Source organism: Erigeron canadensis, chromosome 3 (assembly GCF_010389155.1).
Source record: "Erigeron canadensis isolate Cc75 chromosome 3, C_canadensis_v1, whole genome shotgun sequence".
NCBI lineage: Eukaryota > Viridiplantae > Streptophyta > Magnoliopsida > Asterales > Asteraceae > Erigeron > Erigeron canadensis.
Window position 1 is genome coordinate 1661809 of NC_057763.1, and position 15701 is coordinate 1677509.

Here is a 15701-nt window from a genome sequence, read left to right on the forward strand (position 1 = left end):
TTTTTATTAAAGGTCGGTCATTTTTTATTAAATAAATATTTAAAAATTAGAGGATTAATAAGGAGAGAGTATTAGGCTAAAAGAGGAGGATTATGGGTGCCAACCCCAATCCCCTCTTTTAGTTGTATTATTACTAGTCTTAATACCCGTATGATGTACGATAGCTATGTAGATTGTATCATAAAGAATGTCAAATATGCCTCATACATGATTCGTGAGTATAAAATAAATTGTAGTTGAAGTAAATCGACGAATCTAAATTATAAAAAACAGTAATAATAAATATAATATATGTTTAGTTAGAGTTTTGAATTTACCTTAAGTTTTTAAAACCACATCAAAACCGGAACTTGTAAGTATAGCAGATCATGGTAAATAGCCTTGTAATTTCGGATCGTAAACTCAAATTTTTGAAGTCTTTATGTTAATAACTTATTATAATTAATATAAATAATAGAAGTTGAAGAAGTGAGAAAAAAAGCGAGACAATTTATTAATGATAAAAAACGATAAATCAAATAAAGTTATAATATATTTTATATTAATAAGCAAAAAGTTAAAGTTTAGTTCTAAGTTTAATAAGAAAATTGAATTTATATACAACTATAAACCTTATTTAACAAAATAAATAAATTAAAAGGACATTTGTCGATCAAGGATTACGGCACGTGTCGTTTCAAGAACATGTTAATCTTGTTTTAGTTTATTAGTAGATATATAAATATATATAAAAGATAATGTCAAGAAGGAAAACCATATCAATATATACATTGGGCAAGAGATTCACTTTCATATAGTTCTAGTGCTAGTACAAAATAGAAATAACCCATAATTTTAGGAGGAATTTAAAGTTATAGAGATTTGGCTAAAAAAAAAACTCTTTCAATGTACTTGCGATCGATAACTAATCAATGATGTTCCAATGCAGCCTTGTCATAAAACTGTCACCATCAAGATAATAAGAAAGCAACAATCTTTTTAAAGATTTATTTTAATAGAAAACAAACCCACAAGCTTTAAAACAAGTCAACATCATTGATTGGGCAAAAGAAGAACCAAGACCCAGAAATAAACAGCCAATTTTGAAAAAGAATTAATCAAAGTCACAAGTCAAACAACATTAATACCTACTACCAAACATAAGCAACCTTTTCAATCATACAATTCCAACCCTTTTTAAGATATTAAGCTTACTTCATGTTTTCTAAAGAAATTATAGCAACTAACAACCATCACATAACAGCCAGAAGACCTGATATCGTCTTAAGTTCAAATCTTAGTAGATAACATTTTGGAAATTGTCCGAAAGATTTGAAGCACTCACGGGGATAACCCCATTAGGCTAGGTACATCCAAGTCAAATGACTCACCTTCCCCGGTAACTTAAACAAGGATAACCCCATCCCTCTAATCATCACCATCACACATAAGATATATTAACTTTTAAGATGCCTATTTTGGATTTTATTTATTAAATCTTCCTTAAACAATTTGTACACATAACATTTAAAAATCTAGGTTAGGGTCATCTTATGACCAAGAACCATATTTCAGGAAGCTTACACTATATAAAGTAACCCAAATCAAATATTCCTCATCAGTTACAATTTAATATTAAAGCCACCACAATATTAATTTCTGTAGTTGCATTACATATACCAAGTCATTGTGCATCATTCTGCTTTAGGGTATACTTCTTGTCCCACTTGAATCCATGATGATATATCTTCCCTAGCCTCGTTGTCTAACTCGTATCTCAATAAAATTCCAAAGAGTATCTTCCCCTGTTCGCATTAATATAAAAGCTTCAAACAAAACCATAAAAGAGCACGGAGAATATAATAGCAGATTTACCAACCTTGGCTCTCCTGTATGCCGCTAAAGTAGCCAGAGGTTCATTTGATTTCTGTACTTCACCATCTTGATAATTCAAATTGATCATCTGGCATCGGTTGCAACCACCCAATGACTACAAAAACGAGCATATAACGATTAAACCCCATGAAAACTGCTAAGTGACAGTTGCTTCTTTTTTTGGTTAACATGTCACATAGTTTTAAGTAGAATGATCCATTATTTGTAGAGGTGGCAACAACCCATTTACTAGTGAACAGGTGACTTGGGTTATGCTTTATTACTAAAAAAATGTGAAATGTCTAATATAATAGCTAAAAAGGAAACAGGTCAAACCTGTTGAAAGTTGTCCTAAATCAAAATATCCATAACAATGTTGTAAGACTCGGCCGAGTATCCGGATTTGATTCGTGGCTTGGCAGTTAAACGGGTCGAGTCAGGCCGACTAAATCTAAAACTCGCTCAACGGGATCAGACTCAAGTCGATACAGGTCAAACTCAGCCAAATCGGGTCAAACTCAGCCGAATCGGGTCAAACTCGGCCGAATCGTGTGAAACTCAGCCAACTTGGGTCAAACTCGGCCGAATCGTGTCAAGCTTGGCTGATTCGGGTCAAAGATGGTCAATTTTTCTAAAAATAAACTCTTGAAAAACCCTAAAGTGATTCAAGTTGATGTTTTTTCAGCAATTAAGTTTGAACTTTGAGGTATAATGTTAATGATTCTAAACAATTATGTTTTTAAGTTTAAAGACTTTAGTCTATTTCTAATTTTCTATTACCTATAATTTCAAAAAATATTATTTTTATATATTTAAAATCCCAATCCAGGTTCCCCGAGTCGAGCCCGAGTTTCCAGATACTCGTGACTCCACCCCTCGCCAATTCAAGTTCGAGTTTCCCAACCTTGAATAACAATATATGTTAAAAATACATTTTCAAAATATATATTATTTTTATATATTTAAAAATCCCAATCCAGGTTCCCCGAGTCGAGCCCAAGTTTCCAAATACTTGTGAGTCCACCTCTCCCCGAGTCAAGTTCGAGTTTCCCAATCTTGAATAACAATGTATTCTATAGCAGAGAGTATTTCAGGTAATAATCTCAACCCATGTCGAGGCGCACAAAGTTTACATGTTTTGAACCATCACTTAACCCGCCAACTTTTCCACCTCTAATTATCTGCTAAGCATATAACATTGACTCAATATATGCAAGAAATGCAATTCTTGTTGTCCCATTGGTAGCCGTCGCAGCCCTTTTACAAAACAAATATGTATTTTGTCTTTAAAGCAGCGCGGTTTGGATCAGTGGTAAACACACTGGCCTCTAAGGGTTCGATCCTCATCTCATACAAAGGCCGGAGGTCCTTTTCTACCCATTTAGGTAGAACCTAGAAGCAGCCTCTCTACCTTAGTAGAGGTAAGGTCTGCCTACATCTTAACCACCCCCATACACCGTCGAGGTATTGGGGCACAGAACCCGCAGAAGGTGGCCGTGAGCAGTTTCTTTTGTCTTTATAGCTTTCCAGAGAAAGCAAAGTTGGCCGAAAAAGTAAATCGATGTGATTTTCATGGACAGAATTACTATAATGCAACTGAAAATTTGGAGTTGACGAAGCTATTTCAGTATTTTGGTTCAATGAAGCTAGAACTCACCATGAAGTGATTGCCTCCAATCTTAAGACCACTCCAGCTGTCTTCAGCATATGGCACACCACCAGATATGACAAGATTGGGTCGGAATCTCATTGCATCGACTTCTATCAGTAATCCAGCAGATCCTCTCTCTGTTACTGCTGCCAACAAAATGGGTTACTATCCTAGAACACTACATAACCAATATGCAATGGATCACCCATTACGCAGAGTCTCCACATAACATCTCTAAGAGAATTTTCAACAACAGAGTTGGCAGGTTGTGTAACATATCAAAACATGCAAGTTTTGGAATGGGTAGGAGCAAGTTGGATTGGGTCAGGTATACCCGATAGTTTGTTCATAAATTTATTTATATATTGAAAGACTACTATATGAGAACTATCATCTAACTTTTGTAAAAGAATTATGTCGCATGCAACTGAAATAAGCATAGGGACCTTCAAATTTCATTTGCAGTCCTGACCTTTGATGTTATCCATTTGACCTTTTAGATATAAAACACAACCCACCCAAATTAAACCCATTCACATGATTCAAAATTGGCCCTCTACTTGGTATCCTGATAAACTTGTTTGTAAGATCGGCCTAAATAAGATGCTAAATGAACTAATAACATATCTGGGGATCATAAAAAAGGGTGCTTCTCAACATACTTGATCTCAATCTGTGGTTAAGGTCAGATACACTTTCCTTGGATACCAATAAAAGTTGAGCTTCATTAACGAAGTTTAGTCTGGTATCTACGTCTCTGCATATGCCCGTGACTTTGTTCCTGTTCAAGCGGATACAACCTCTGGAACTTGATCTCAGCAAATAACAAGGTCGGCCAATTGCATTGCTGAACCACGTGTCGATCTCGTTATTATAGCCCAAAACTTCATATCTGTGAGTTAAAAGGGTCATTTGACTACTTGATCCGGAAAAATATAACCCAATACTACATTGAACATGATACTGAGTTATGCATTTGTATCAACACATTGAAAATTTATGTCAGAAAAGTAATTAAACTCCTATAGTAAAATAGTGTTACATAGTTAAATATAGTTGTTATAGTTCCAGGGGGTTTCTTGTAAACATAGATAAGTCCAGGGTAGTAAGATGTAATATGTCTGAATTAGGTCGGTTAGTAGTTTGTATATAAGCCAACGACTTTTTCAATACCATCTCTAGTTATTTCCACAAAGTGGCCTTTGTTGTCACTTCCAAGATCAAAGAAGACCCTTCCCTGACTAGTTACTTTGGAGACAACAAAATTCTGCACAGAAGTATCACTTTCTGTCCTTAAGAGCAGCCTTCCACTTGTTATCATCTTGACCATCAACAACTTCCAGAAAACTACTTCCATTGCCAAGCTTTCCCCTCAATACATCACCACCAACAGGTCTATTCATCATAATAGAACTTGACACTACCTGCACCTGCTTACTATTCCTCACAAAACCAATCCAACCCAGTTTCCATCCGAATGAATCCTTACAAGCCTGATCAAACTCTGTATTACTAAACACAAACATCCTTTTCACCATGTCACTTTTACTCAGCAATCCAATTCTTGTAACAGAAACAACAACATCATCCCTGACTTCTTCTATGTTCTTGACAATTTCTGATTCATTGACAATTCCCTCAATGACAATTTCCTGCTACACCATCCAAACAATGAAGCCATCCCGGTTTCCAACCAAAATTGTCCATAACCATTTCCAAACCTACTACTCCTTCCTTCAATGATTTTTGTCCCCCAAAACTATGAAAATACACAATATTACCTAAAGATTGAAATGCCACAACTTCACCGATTCTGAACATGTACATCTAGACATAAACTGCCAAATTCATGCTTAAACTGCCGAGTAACAAGATTATTACTATCATCCATCTCAACAATCACATTACTAATCTCATGAATTGAAACTTCCAGTGCAGGGCTTTCACTTAAAACAGTCTCACAAATATAGATATCACTAAATTGAGCCTCAATTTCATCCCTAATTGGCTCAGGCATTTCATCAAACACCTTATATGCACTATCTATATTTTCAGATATATCTAGTGAATCTTTGACATCAGGCCTATGTTCACTTTTTTCTAAATCTTTATCATCAATTACTTCATCTATAAGTGTTTCTTGAATCATCCCATTGCTAATAAAACTTTATCTTTCATCAATTCCTCAAGAGTAACATTAACATCAAACTCCAAATCTTTGTTATAAAAAGAAGAAATAGAATCAAATGGAGAGAAAGAATCTTTTAAGCCATTAGAATCAATTTTTAAAGCTAATGAAATCACATCTTCTACCTTAATGCAGCTATATTGATGCCAATCAACAATTATTTCCCTAATTTCAGGTCTAATCCACAAATGAATAGGTATATACCGTAGAATTCAGAGATTTCATCAAAATTTCTAACCTGATCGAATAACCGTTGAAACGTATTACAGTAATCAGTAAGAGCACCTTCCTCGTTGAATGCTATTAACTGCTACTTTTCTGGTTTGCCCTAATTTCTTAAAAAAAAAAAAATTTGTTTTTTTTAATGAATTGAATAGTTACGTAGAAGGAGATCACTGGAGATATGATCGGAAATCATATAACTCACGAAGAAGAAAACGAATCAAAATTACAGTTGCTATTGATTTTAAGGAGGAAGAGAATCAATAAGCTGCCGGAACTTGATCGGAATCCTAATCGGAGACAGAATCGAAAGCATGTCGGAGAATCGACGGCTCTGATACCAATTGATACAGTGAAAATCACTGAAGAAAGAATTTAGAGAAGGAGTTTTATCATAATCTAATCTGCTTTATTTCCCTCCTAATCTGAGTTCTTATACAAACTACTAACCGACCTAATTCAGACATACTACATCTTACTACCCTGGACTTATCTATGTTTACAAGAACCCCCCTGGAACTATAACAACTATATTTAACTATGTAAAAAATAGTGGTGACAATTTTGCACAATTGCATATTTATGAGCCGAATCAGTTATACTTCATCCCTAACCGGGTCAACTAGGTAAAACATAGAAAGTAGCCTAAAGGGAAACATATCAAATAGGTTGAAAACCACAGTGTATTTCAGTACAGTGCACTTCTGATCGTTTTATATAATAAGATTACTATACTATTGTTTGCAAAATATTGAGACACTAACTATCAATAAAAAGTTACAAAACAGAACTGTTTCTGGTCAATGCAACCTGGAGCATACCAAATAATTGTTATTTTTGAACCATAATGCAACCCATCAAACCCACCCACTTAGCCACCTCAACAACGAAGGTAGGAAAAAAAAAAGACATTCAATGTTTTCCCAAGAGAGGAAGTATGATACAATACAACATTACTGCCAAACCTCTGAGCATGTACGCTGATTTCTTCTACCACTTCAGCTAAATTCGACTTAAGTTTTATAAGCAGTTTCTCTTTGCACCGAGGAGACTCCACATGAAGTATTCCTGTTTTGAGGTCAATCTTTGTACCGATAAAATACATCTCAGGTACCTACAACACCAAGTGCCAATGAATTAACTTTCTCCAGAGGATTGCCATGTTATCAAGTTATGAAGTAACTACTTGAAGAGATGAAGAGAAACAACAGTTAGCTTATACCAGTTCAAACTTTTCATTTAAAAAATCCATGTTCAAAAGGGTTTGCACTAGAGTAAATTCACAGTTGAAATCAATTTCTCTATGGAGGAAAGGAACATTATTAAAGCATGTTATATAATTTTCTTAGGAGCTCCCCAATTAAGTCAATATCACTCGGAGGCAAACTTTCATTCAGTGTGAAAATCATGACTTACATGAAACTTAGACCAGAAATTTCAGTTCACAAAAATGAGGCTTGCTATTAATGTAGTGTCAACCATTACAGAATACAGTTCACTGTAACAACTAACCGAGAACCAACCTTCTTTTGCGTAAGAATTTCACCATTCATGCTTTTGAGAAGCCACTCTCGATCATATAACAATCCTGAATAGAAATGTACATCAAAATTGGAAGGTAGTTAAGGATGACAAATTAGCACAGCTTACAAACAAGAAAATGGAACAAAAGTATGCTTTTTCTCATGCTCTTGGGTGAGTACACCCACAATTAATTTCATACAACTTATACACAACCTTTTGTATTAGATCAAAAGGTCTATTAGTGCAGTATGAAGTGTCTGATCGAGTGATTTTAGAAAGAACAAGTGAATACAAACGTCTTTGTAAGTTCATCAGCCAATTCTCTCTCCCTAGCCTAATGTAGAGTTCTTGTCATACTTGATTATGGAAAACTACAATTTTAATTTAACTAAATAACAAGATGATCATCATTATCAAAATTACGCTGAATTCTTTAAACTAAATTTTGACACACTAACTATAAAAAAGAAGTGGGCTCAAAAAAGTGTCTTAAGTAACTTACTGTTACCGAATCTGCCCATCCGCCCTTTTTGCTAAATCTAAGTTGTTATTACTTTACATTTTATATGCACTAGGCAGATATGCTATCTTGAGGAGGAGAAGGAGAAAAACATATCAATGATACCCAGTATTAACAAATATAAGCTAGACAGGATTACACACTTAGACGTATAAAATCCAAACCAGAAAGTTTAACAAAAACATGCAGCTTACAACTCTACCAGTGCTGCTTAAAGGCCAACTGTCTACTCTGAATCCTGCACATGACTTTATTGGGTACACAACAATTGACTCAAGATAATGTTTTGTTGTCTTCCCATGACCTGCATCTTGATCAGTTTTATAAGTTAAACGGAATTTTTCCCAGCAATGAAAAGAGGTAAACAGTTGATAACGTAAAGTGAAAGATGACCAACCTTCTGCATCAGGCTGGATAGAGTTGGATATGAGTTGATAAAGATGTCTAGTATTGTTGGGCAACAATAGAAAGGAGCTTACGATGAAGTTCACAAATTTCTGTAAAAATTTGAGGTGAAGACAAAAGTGTAACATTTATAAGATCAATAGGCTTGATAGAGACAACAAGAAAAGAAACATGGACGGATCATTAAGTTATAACTTTCTAAAGCTGAAACCCGTAAATCATCAATATTGATGAACATAGCAAATAGACCATATGAGATGAATTTTAACATTAAATATATCATTATATCCTACCCATGCATCTTCGAATGTTGACATATACCCAAAAGATACCCTAACAGCTCCAGTGGGTTTTCCTTGTAATATATCATAGTCATCCCAGCAAACATGCCCAGCCTAACAGAAAGATAAACAGCTCTTGTTAAGGGCAATATAAATATATTAGTAGCAATTAACTAGGTTATTTCTTATACATTCATATGTTCAGATACTGGGCATGTCTTTATTATGTGTTCATTGTTTCTTTGATCGTCAATAGTAAATATGTAAATTTGAGCTTACCTCAATGTTGGATAGAAGATCCAGATGAGATAAACCAAGATACTTAGAACATGCACCAGGATTGCAGAAGCATCCTGTCTACACAATTAATAAAATAATGAAATCCATAACAAGAAACAAATACTACGAACCCTATGTCACCCACACCTATACATTCATGATAACACATAACCTAGTATGATTAGTTACCCGTAGTTGAATTCCAGACAAAGAAGCCAACTTTTCCACTTCACGATGACCAACCCAGGAACCATCAGGCCTTTTCAAGTTGAAAGAAACTACAGGACCAAGTCCACTACACGACACCTACAAATAACATACAAAGTTTTATATTACTTCAACTAACGCAACATCAAAAGCAAATATAAATCAGGCAATTACTAAATATATGGCATAAAACACGCAACATGTAAGCTTTACATTTCAAATAGTCAATGTTTTACCTAAAGCATTCATACTGACAGTCCACGTATAAATGGAAAGCAATGACAATTATATGTTATTAGGTATATCTTAAATCTTAGGCGCAAGCTATATTCATAGACTCACCAACCTTCAAATAATCCATGCCATATATTTTGCAAACCTCCTCCCCATCAGCATGCCTTAATGCCAAAAGCATATTTCTTGTATATCTAGCCAGTGACGATGTATGCCTTAAGAAAAGGTAATCAAAAAGTATGTTAGAATAATCAACCAAAAAAACTACGTAGGCACTATGGAACTTCTGAGGAAGAGAGAAAGTATATGGGGAAATACTTCTGTATATTTCTCATGAGGTAATGACCTCAATTTTTTTACAATACAAGCCCATGAAAATATAAACCAAATCAATTTTAATCATGATAACTAAATCAAATCCTGAAACCAGTAATTATGACAAGATTAAGGAGTCACATACCGTGATATGGAAAATGTGGTCAGAGTATTGAGAATATCTAACCCATGCCGAATGGATGCTATATTCAAGAATGATAGTGTTCCGTCTTCGAAAGACTCCTCAATACCCTCTCTTCTTTTCACAAAATCAATGTCAGCAATTGATGCAGCCACTGTGCCTGAAAAACTTCTGTTGTGAATAAAATTTGTTTTATACAAAATAAAGAAAAACTATCCGTATGTGAAAAGAAAGTACCTCCACTAAAGTAGGTCTTCCTTAATAACTTTGCAGCATCTGTACACACAAAAAAATGAATGTGATTTCCTCTTGTCATTGAAAATTTGAAATTTCTAAATATCATATTTTACTGATTTAAATATATTATTGAACACTCGGACAGAACGTATCACGTATTGAAGAACCCTGAAAGCCAAGACTAAAGCCTGCTTACCATTACGTACGATCAAAGCTCCAAGTCCAGTTGGATAGCCAAAAAGCTACAAATAAGAAAAATAAAACCAATATAACGAACACACACACACACACACACACAGATATATATAAAAGGGCTAAGGAGGGAACCATGTCCCCTATACCACATTGGATACCCATCATAACCTCCCAGTAAGTTTTTGATGCCGGTGAAATAGATCTATTTAATTCCCCAATCACCCTTAGTTTCCAATAGAAATTCTTCAAATTTCTTTGTGTCGATTTTAGTTCTCGAGGTTTCTAAAAATTATAATTATGTTCTATCTAAATCTTATTGTTATTAGCTTATCTGAGTTAGAAATAACTGCTTCTCACAATTTATCTCTACTACATTATAAAACATTTTTTCCCTCCATTTTTTCAACTTCAACTAAGTGAAAACCCCAAAATACCCCTATCACTTATTCATAATGCCCTTAGAAGAAATCTCAACCACTCATTTTTTTCTCTCTCCTCAAATCTCAACCACTTATTTTTCTCTCTCCTCCATAAATCATGTTATTCTTCTAATTCATTCAAAATCTTTTATCTCAAAAACCGTACATCGATAAATTATAAAAATTATATGGGTGTTCTTAAAATTTCATGCTCCTTCATTATAAATGTCATTCGATATACTTTCGACGAAATTTTAAAGCCGAGGGCGGAGCCCGGACGGCTAAGGCATTTGGCTATCACACTCTATGACCTATCACCCCCACCATCTCACCGCCGCAACGCGCGGGTACTTTGTCTCGTTGTTACTAATTATATTGCAATCAATATTTCTTAGTAATTATATTGATAACAAAATGTAAGTAGCATAAATTGTTTAAATTGTGTTTACATATCATATACTTGAAATCTTAAATGATCCTATTAAATAGCATACAAAATTAAATAATATCTGTGAATAAACTATCATTTGAAGTGAATGTATTGACCATGAATATGATTACAAATAAATCATTTGAACTTATTTAGCACTGTTACCTTGCTTGAGTAAAATTAAAATAAATAAAAATAAAAGTAAAAAAAACGTTGACAAAAGCCAAATTTACTATTTTCTCTCTTGTAATTTGCCTAAATTATTTATTCAAGTATACAACTATATCATTTTTTTCAAAGTTTAAACATAACCAAAATTATTCGAAGTGTCTTACTGCATTTAACTTACACTATTTGTCTAAAAAAACTCAATATTTTAATGTCATATAATAAACTATGCCAAACAGTGCATGGCGCACGGGTATTAAGACTAGTATACACAGACACAGACACACACAAACACACATATCTTCCTTCATCTCAGTTACAAACTGAAAGTTGAAGAGGTACCTTGTAAAAAGAGATAGCAACAAAGTCTGCTCTATGCTTTGATAGATTTGGAGGGTCGGTGGAACATCCTTTTGCAGCATCAATTAAAATCATCCATTTTCCCCTGGTTGGAGACATTATGTATAAATAAACCCCAAATATCCTCTTTAGAGGCGGCAAGATGGGCATGTCAGTAACGGGTCAAGTAGGTATGAATTGAAATGGCCTATTATCTAAATATACGAATAAACCACTTTAGGAGGATTTATGCATTATACATAGGATTTGGACGACTTCCAGCCTGTTCAACACATATGACCCGGACCCCATTTACCTATGTTTTTTTACTTGACCCATATGGGATAAAACAAAACCCCAAATCAACCCATTTATAAGCATATGGGACAAAATTGCCACCTCTAATTCTTTTCATCAAAAACTCGCTACATATTCTACCAGATAAGAGTACCGACTACTTATATGAATGAAAAGTCTCAAACCTGCAATGTTGAGAGCCTTCCAATACTTTTTCTGAATCTTCTTTAATAACGTCTATCAAATCAAGGTTAAACTTCACTCCTGAGAAATTACACTCAGAAGGGAAAGCAAATAAATTGTATACTTGGCCTGTAAACATGAGAAAACCATTAAACTGGTAACTTTCCTAAACAAAATCATACAAAAATTGGTAGAGTTGTCTAATCAGCTTTCATTTAAAGAGACTACCATTAGGCTCTTCGTCCCATGTCCTAGCACCATTTCTCTTTTGAAGAGGATGCTGCAAGACCTTGATGGAAGATCTACTGCTTGTACACGTGTCTGATTCTGCAGCATCCACAAAATCTATTGCCAAAGCCACGGCTCCTCTATTGAGAGCATATCTTTTAAAATTAAGGGAGAAACAAACCCGTCAACTATATAGGTGAGAAAATGAACGATATCTGAACTCCATATGCTGCAGTAATGACGGTATCAAAGAAACTAAGACGAAGATTTCACACTAAAAGGATACTCTCGGATTCCTAGAACACTGTTGTGATTCTCAATTGTATACATGAAAGTGCTCTGACTACTCCATGGAAAAGCCTCGCCAACAAGTTTAAGAGCTGCTGTTGCCCCAGCAGTAAATATACATTTGTACTCTTTTGGGGATGCATTGCAGAGTTTGAGAACCTATATGTACAATAATATAAATAGCAATGCAACCCAATTAGAGAAGGAAGAGAACAATAGGAGTGGTTTCCAATCCTTCATAAGAATATAAAAGTTTTTATCTTCTTAAATAATACATAAAACAACAAAAAAGTAAATTTATAGTTAATATTCTGGTAAGAACTACATATGCATATATATTGTATAATGTGTTACCTGATGACGAGCATCTTCTACAATGTCTGAGGAGGCCAAGCTAGCGCTGCTTTGACTATCTAGTATAGCCAGGTTAAGGCATCACGGAGGAGCTACTCAAAAGTATCACATTACACAATCCACGTTTCACTCTAACTACTTCATTAGAAAGGCATATATCCACGCAATAATACCACACATCTTCCTAAGTGGGAGTAGAACCCATAACCTTCATATGAGGCCAAGGTCAGCAAGTTAAAAAATTTTGTTGATAAGCACATGGGCGAAAAGAATCAATAAAAATCTCTATTCCACGGCAACTAGCTTAATAACATAGGCTAAAATCATTATATATCACATGTTTGACGGTTTGACCAAAACCTAGCTCACATTTCATTTCTTTTAACTTCATAGCAAGTAAAGTTGTCTACATTCTAGCATCATAACGAACATATATAAAAAAACCCATATCCTGATCACGATGCATACTTTCGTTCCCTACAACCTCACGAACATCTCAAAAGCCTTTATCATGTCTTAACAAAAATGAAACTACTTAGAAGGCCAACTTAAAACTAATTTACACAAAATAACTACATTAACGATTTCAATCGAAACGTGATCCACCTATACGACATAATCATATTATCACACATCATACTAAAATATAACTACAAAATATAACATAAAAACCGGATACGAGGATTTCCATATACATTAGTAGTAAGATCTTTAAAAACTGCTTCCATTTGCTTTTCAGAATACAAAGTTGCACCAGCATGATCCAAATACACATTCCCTACACACAATCCCACATATATATAAATAAAAATCAAAACTTTATCAAATTTATTGAATAAAAAATGAAATAAAAATAAAATCTTTATTATTACCATCAAGTCTTTTGAATTCAGTAGCTCTGATATCATCAATATTCTTTGGGGCATTTGGATAGCCGTAAGATTCACCAAATTCTTTCAAGAATTCTTTTTTTGCAGTTTCCATGTTGCACACCAACTGTTTGATCTTTTGCTTCAAAGAAAGAAAAACTCAAATTGTCCAAGAATCTATAGATATAGATAGATACAAATTTTCAGCCTTTTTATTCCTAACGGTGATTGCAACGAATAAAACATCGGAAATGGAAATATTAAAATAAAGAATAAATAAATTGCATAAGTGGTCCCTTTCGTTTGGTTATTTTTGCACCTTTCATCCCTTATCCTGACGTTTTTTCACATATGGGCCGTGAAGAAAACTTAAAACTTGCGAGTCCAAATATACAAATTATTGTAAAATATTACACAAAAGTGTCGTTGAATATCTAGTAACTGCCTCGTACCTTAATTTAAAGACTTTTGTTCAATTCTTGATAGCTTCCTTTAAATTTAGTAACGTTATTTTACTTGAAAATGAACTCATTAATGCATGTAAGATAAGTAGCTGCAAAAATTATCACCAAATACTCATTTAAGAGTTGGTAAACACCCATTCTAATCACGTGCAAGTCCGACCTTCTAAAAAAAAAAAAAAAAATTTTGTAAAGTTCAATCACCATCCCAATTTGTGGTTTAATAACAACATTGACGTGAACGAAAAGGGTATCATTGTAGTGAAATAATAGTTTCAGATCACACGTACAAAATATTTTTCATAAATGAACGGAAGGTGTAAAACATAATAGAGCACGTCAACTATTCATGCAATTTAAAACAAGCTTGGTACACGCACAATGCGGCGCTGGTGGTGGGGAAAAGGTCTAGTGGTGTCGGTGATGATACTATTGGTGGTGGTGACGGTGTGAAGTGGTGTAGGTTAATTTAATTGTGATAGTGAAAATTTTTAAAGAGTTTAAAGTGTTTATTATTAAAATAAAGGTTTAAAGTGTTAGTTAATTATTAAAATAAAGGTTTAAAGTGTTAGTTAAAAACTATTTCCATAATGGGTTTTTATTAAAAGTAATTTAATAATTCTGTATGTAATTATTGTGTAAATATTTGAAAAAATAAGGATGTGATAATTTTTATAAAATAGATAAATAAAAAATAAAACCGACATATAGATAATAGATGGACCTATGGGCTATGGGCTTTGTACTAATGAGCTGATACTGATAAAAACATATATCTACATCTTAGCCTAATGGACTAATGAGTTTGTATAGACTCAGTCTGGATATTTGTTTGGGCCTTCAATGGAGGATGTTTAGTTAATTTTCACATTAAACTTCTGCTATTCAAAACATAATTTAACAAAAAATCTATTTCATATCTTATCTTTGAACTTTGTATGTTTCTTTCAACTTTTGATTTTTACGAGAAAATTACATTTTTTTTGAAAAAACATACAAAGTTTTGGTAACATAAAACATAATTTTCTCCAAAAGAGAAAATTACATTTTTGATACCTCAACTTGGCAACTTTTGCACTTTTAGTTTTCAACTCAAAAAATTGTAACTTTCATACCTAAAGTTTTGTGTTTTTTTTTTAGTTTTGATACCACGTTCACACGGCATTAAATCTTGCCGTTAACGCTCTCACGTGACAAACACGTGAGGGGTATTAGTCTTTGACCCTCTTTTTTCTGAGAAAATTACATTTTTGATACCTCAAGTTGTCAATTTTTTCACTTTTGGTACCTCAAGTAAACAACATATTTTTATTACACTCTCCAATTTTCATCTAACACATTAGCACTTATCAAAGAACACACACTTAAAAATCAACACACATGATTTTTTATTTTTTTTAACGACTCCTAA

General features: G+C 33.8%; 1 protein-coding gene across 4 annotated transcripts; it reads right to left on the minus strand.

Moving 5' to 3' along the window:
- Window positions 1-1436: 1436 nt before the first annotated feature.
- LOC122590888 (molybdenum cofactor sulfurase) lies at window positions 1437-14044 on the minus strand. Of its 4 annotated transcripts, none has more exons than XM_043763066.1 (22): window positions 13833-14022; window positions 13640-13738; window positions 12961-13019; window positions 12605-12765; window positions 12319-12473; window positions 12093-12219; window positions 11614-11716; window positions 10256-10301; window positions 10060-10098; window positions 9826-9982; window positions 9478-9580; window positions 9114-9230; window positions 8925-9002; window positions 8658-8759; window positions 8357-8456; window positions 8162-8263; window positions 7439-7503; window positions 6881-7029; window positions 4168-4397; window positions 3512-3651; window positions 1859-1969; window positions 1437-1784 (listed from the first exon to the last, which is right to left on the minus strand). In XM_043763066.1, the coding sequence occupies exons 1-22, from the start codon at window positions 13942-13944 to the stop codon at window positions 1674-1676; spliced, it is 2466 nt and encodes an 821-aa protein (XP_043619001.1). In that variant the 5' UTR covers window positions 13945-14022; the 3' UTR covers window positions 1437-1673. The 4 variants fall into 4 exon arrangements, with proteins under 4 accessions (XP_043619001.1, XP_043618999.1, XP_043619000.1 ...); XM_043763064.1 differs by having other exon boundaries at window positions 8162-8269; XM_043763065.1 differs by having other exon boundaries at window positions 3512-3648; window positions 8162-8269; window positions 13833-14021.
- Between the last annotated feature and the right edge of the window lie 1657 nt (window positions 14045-15701).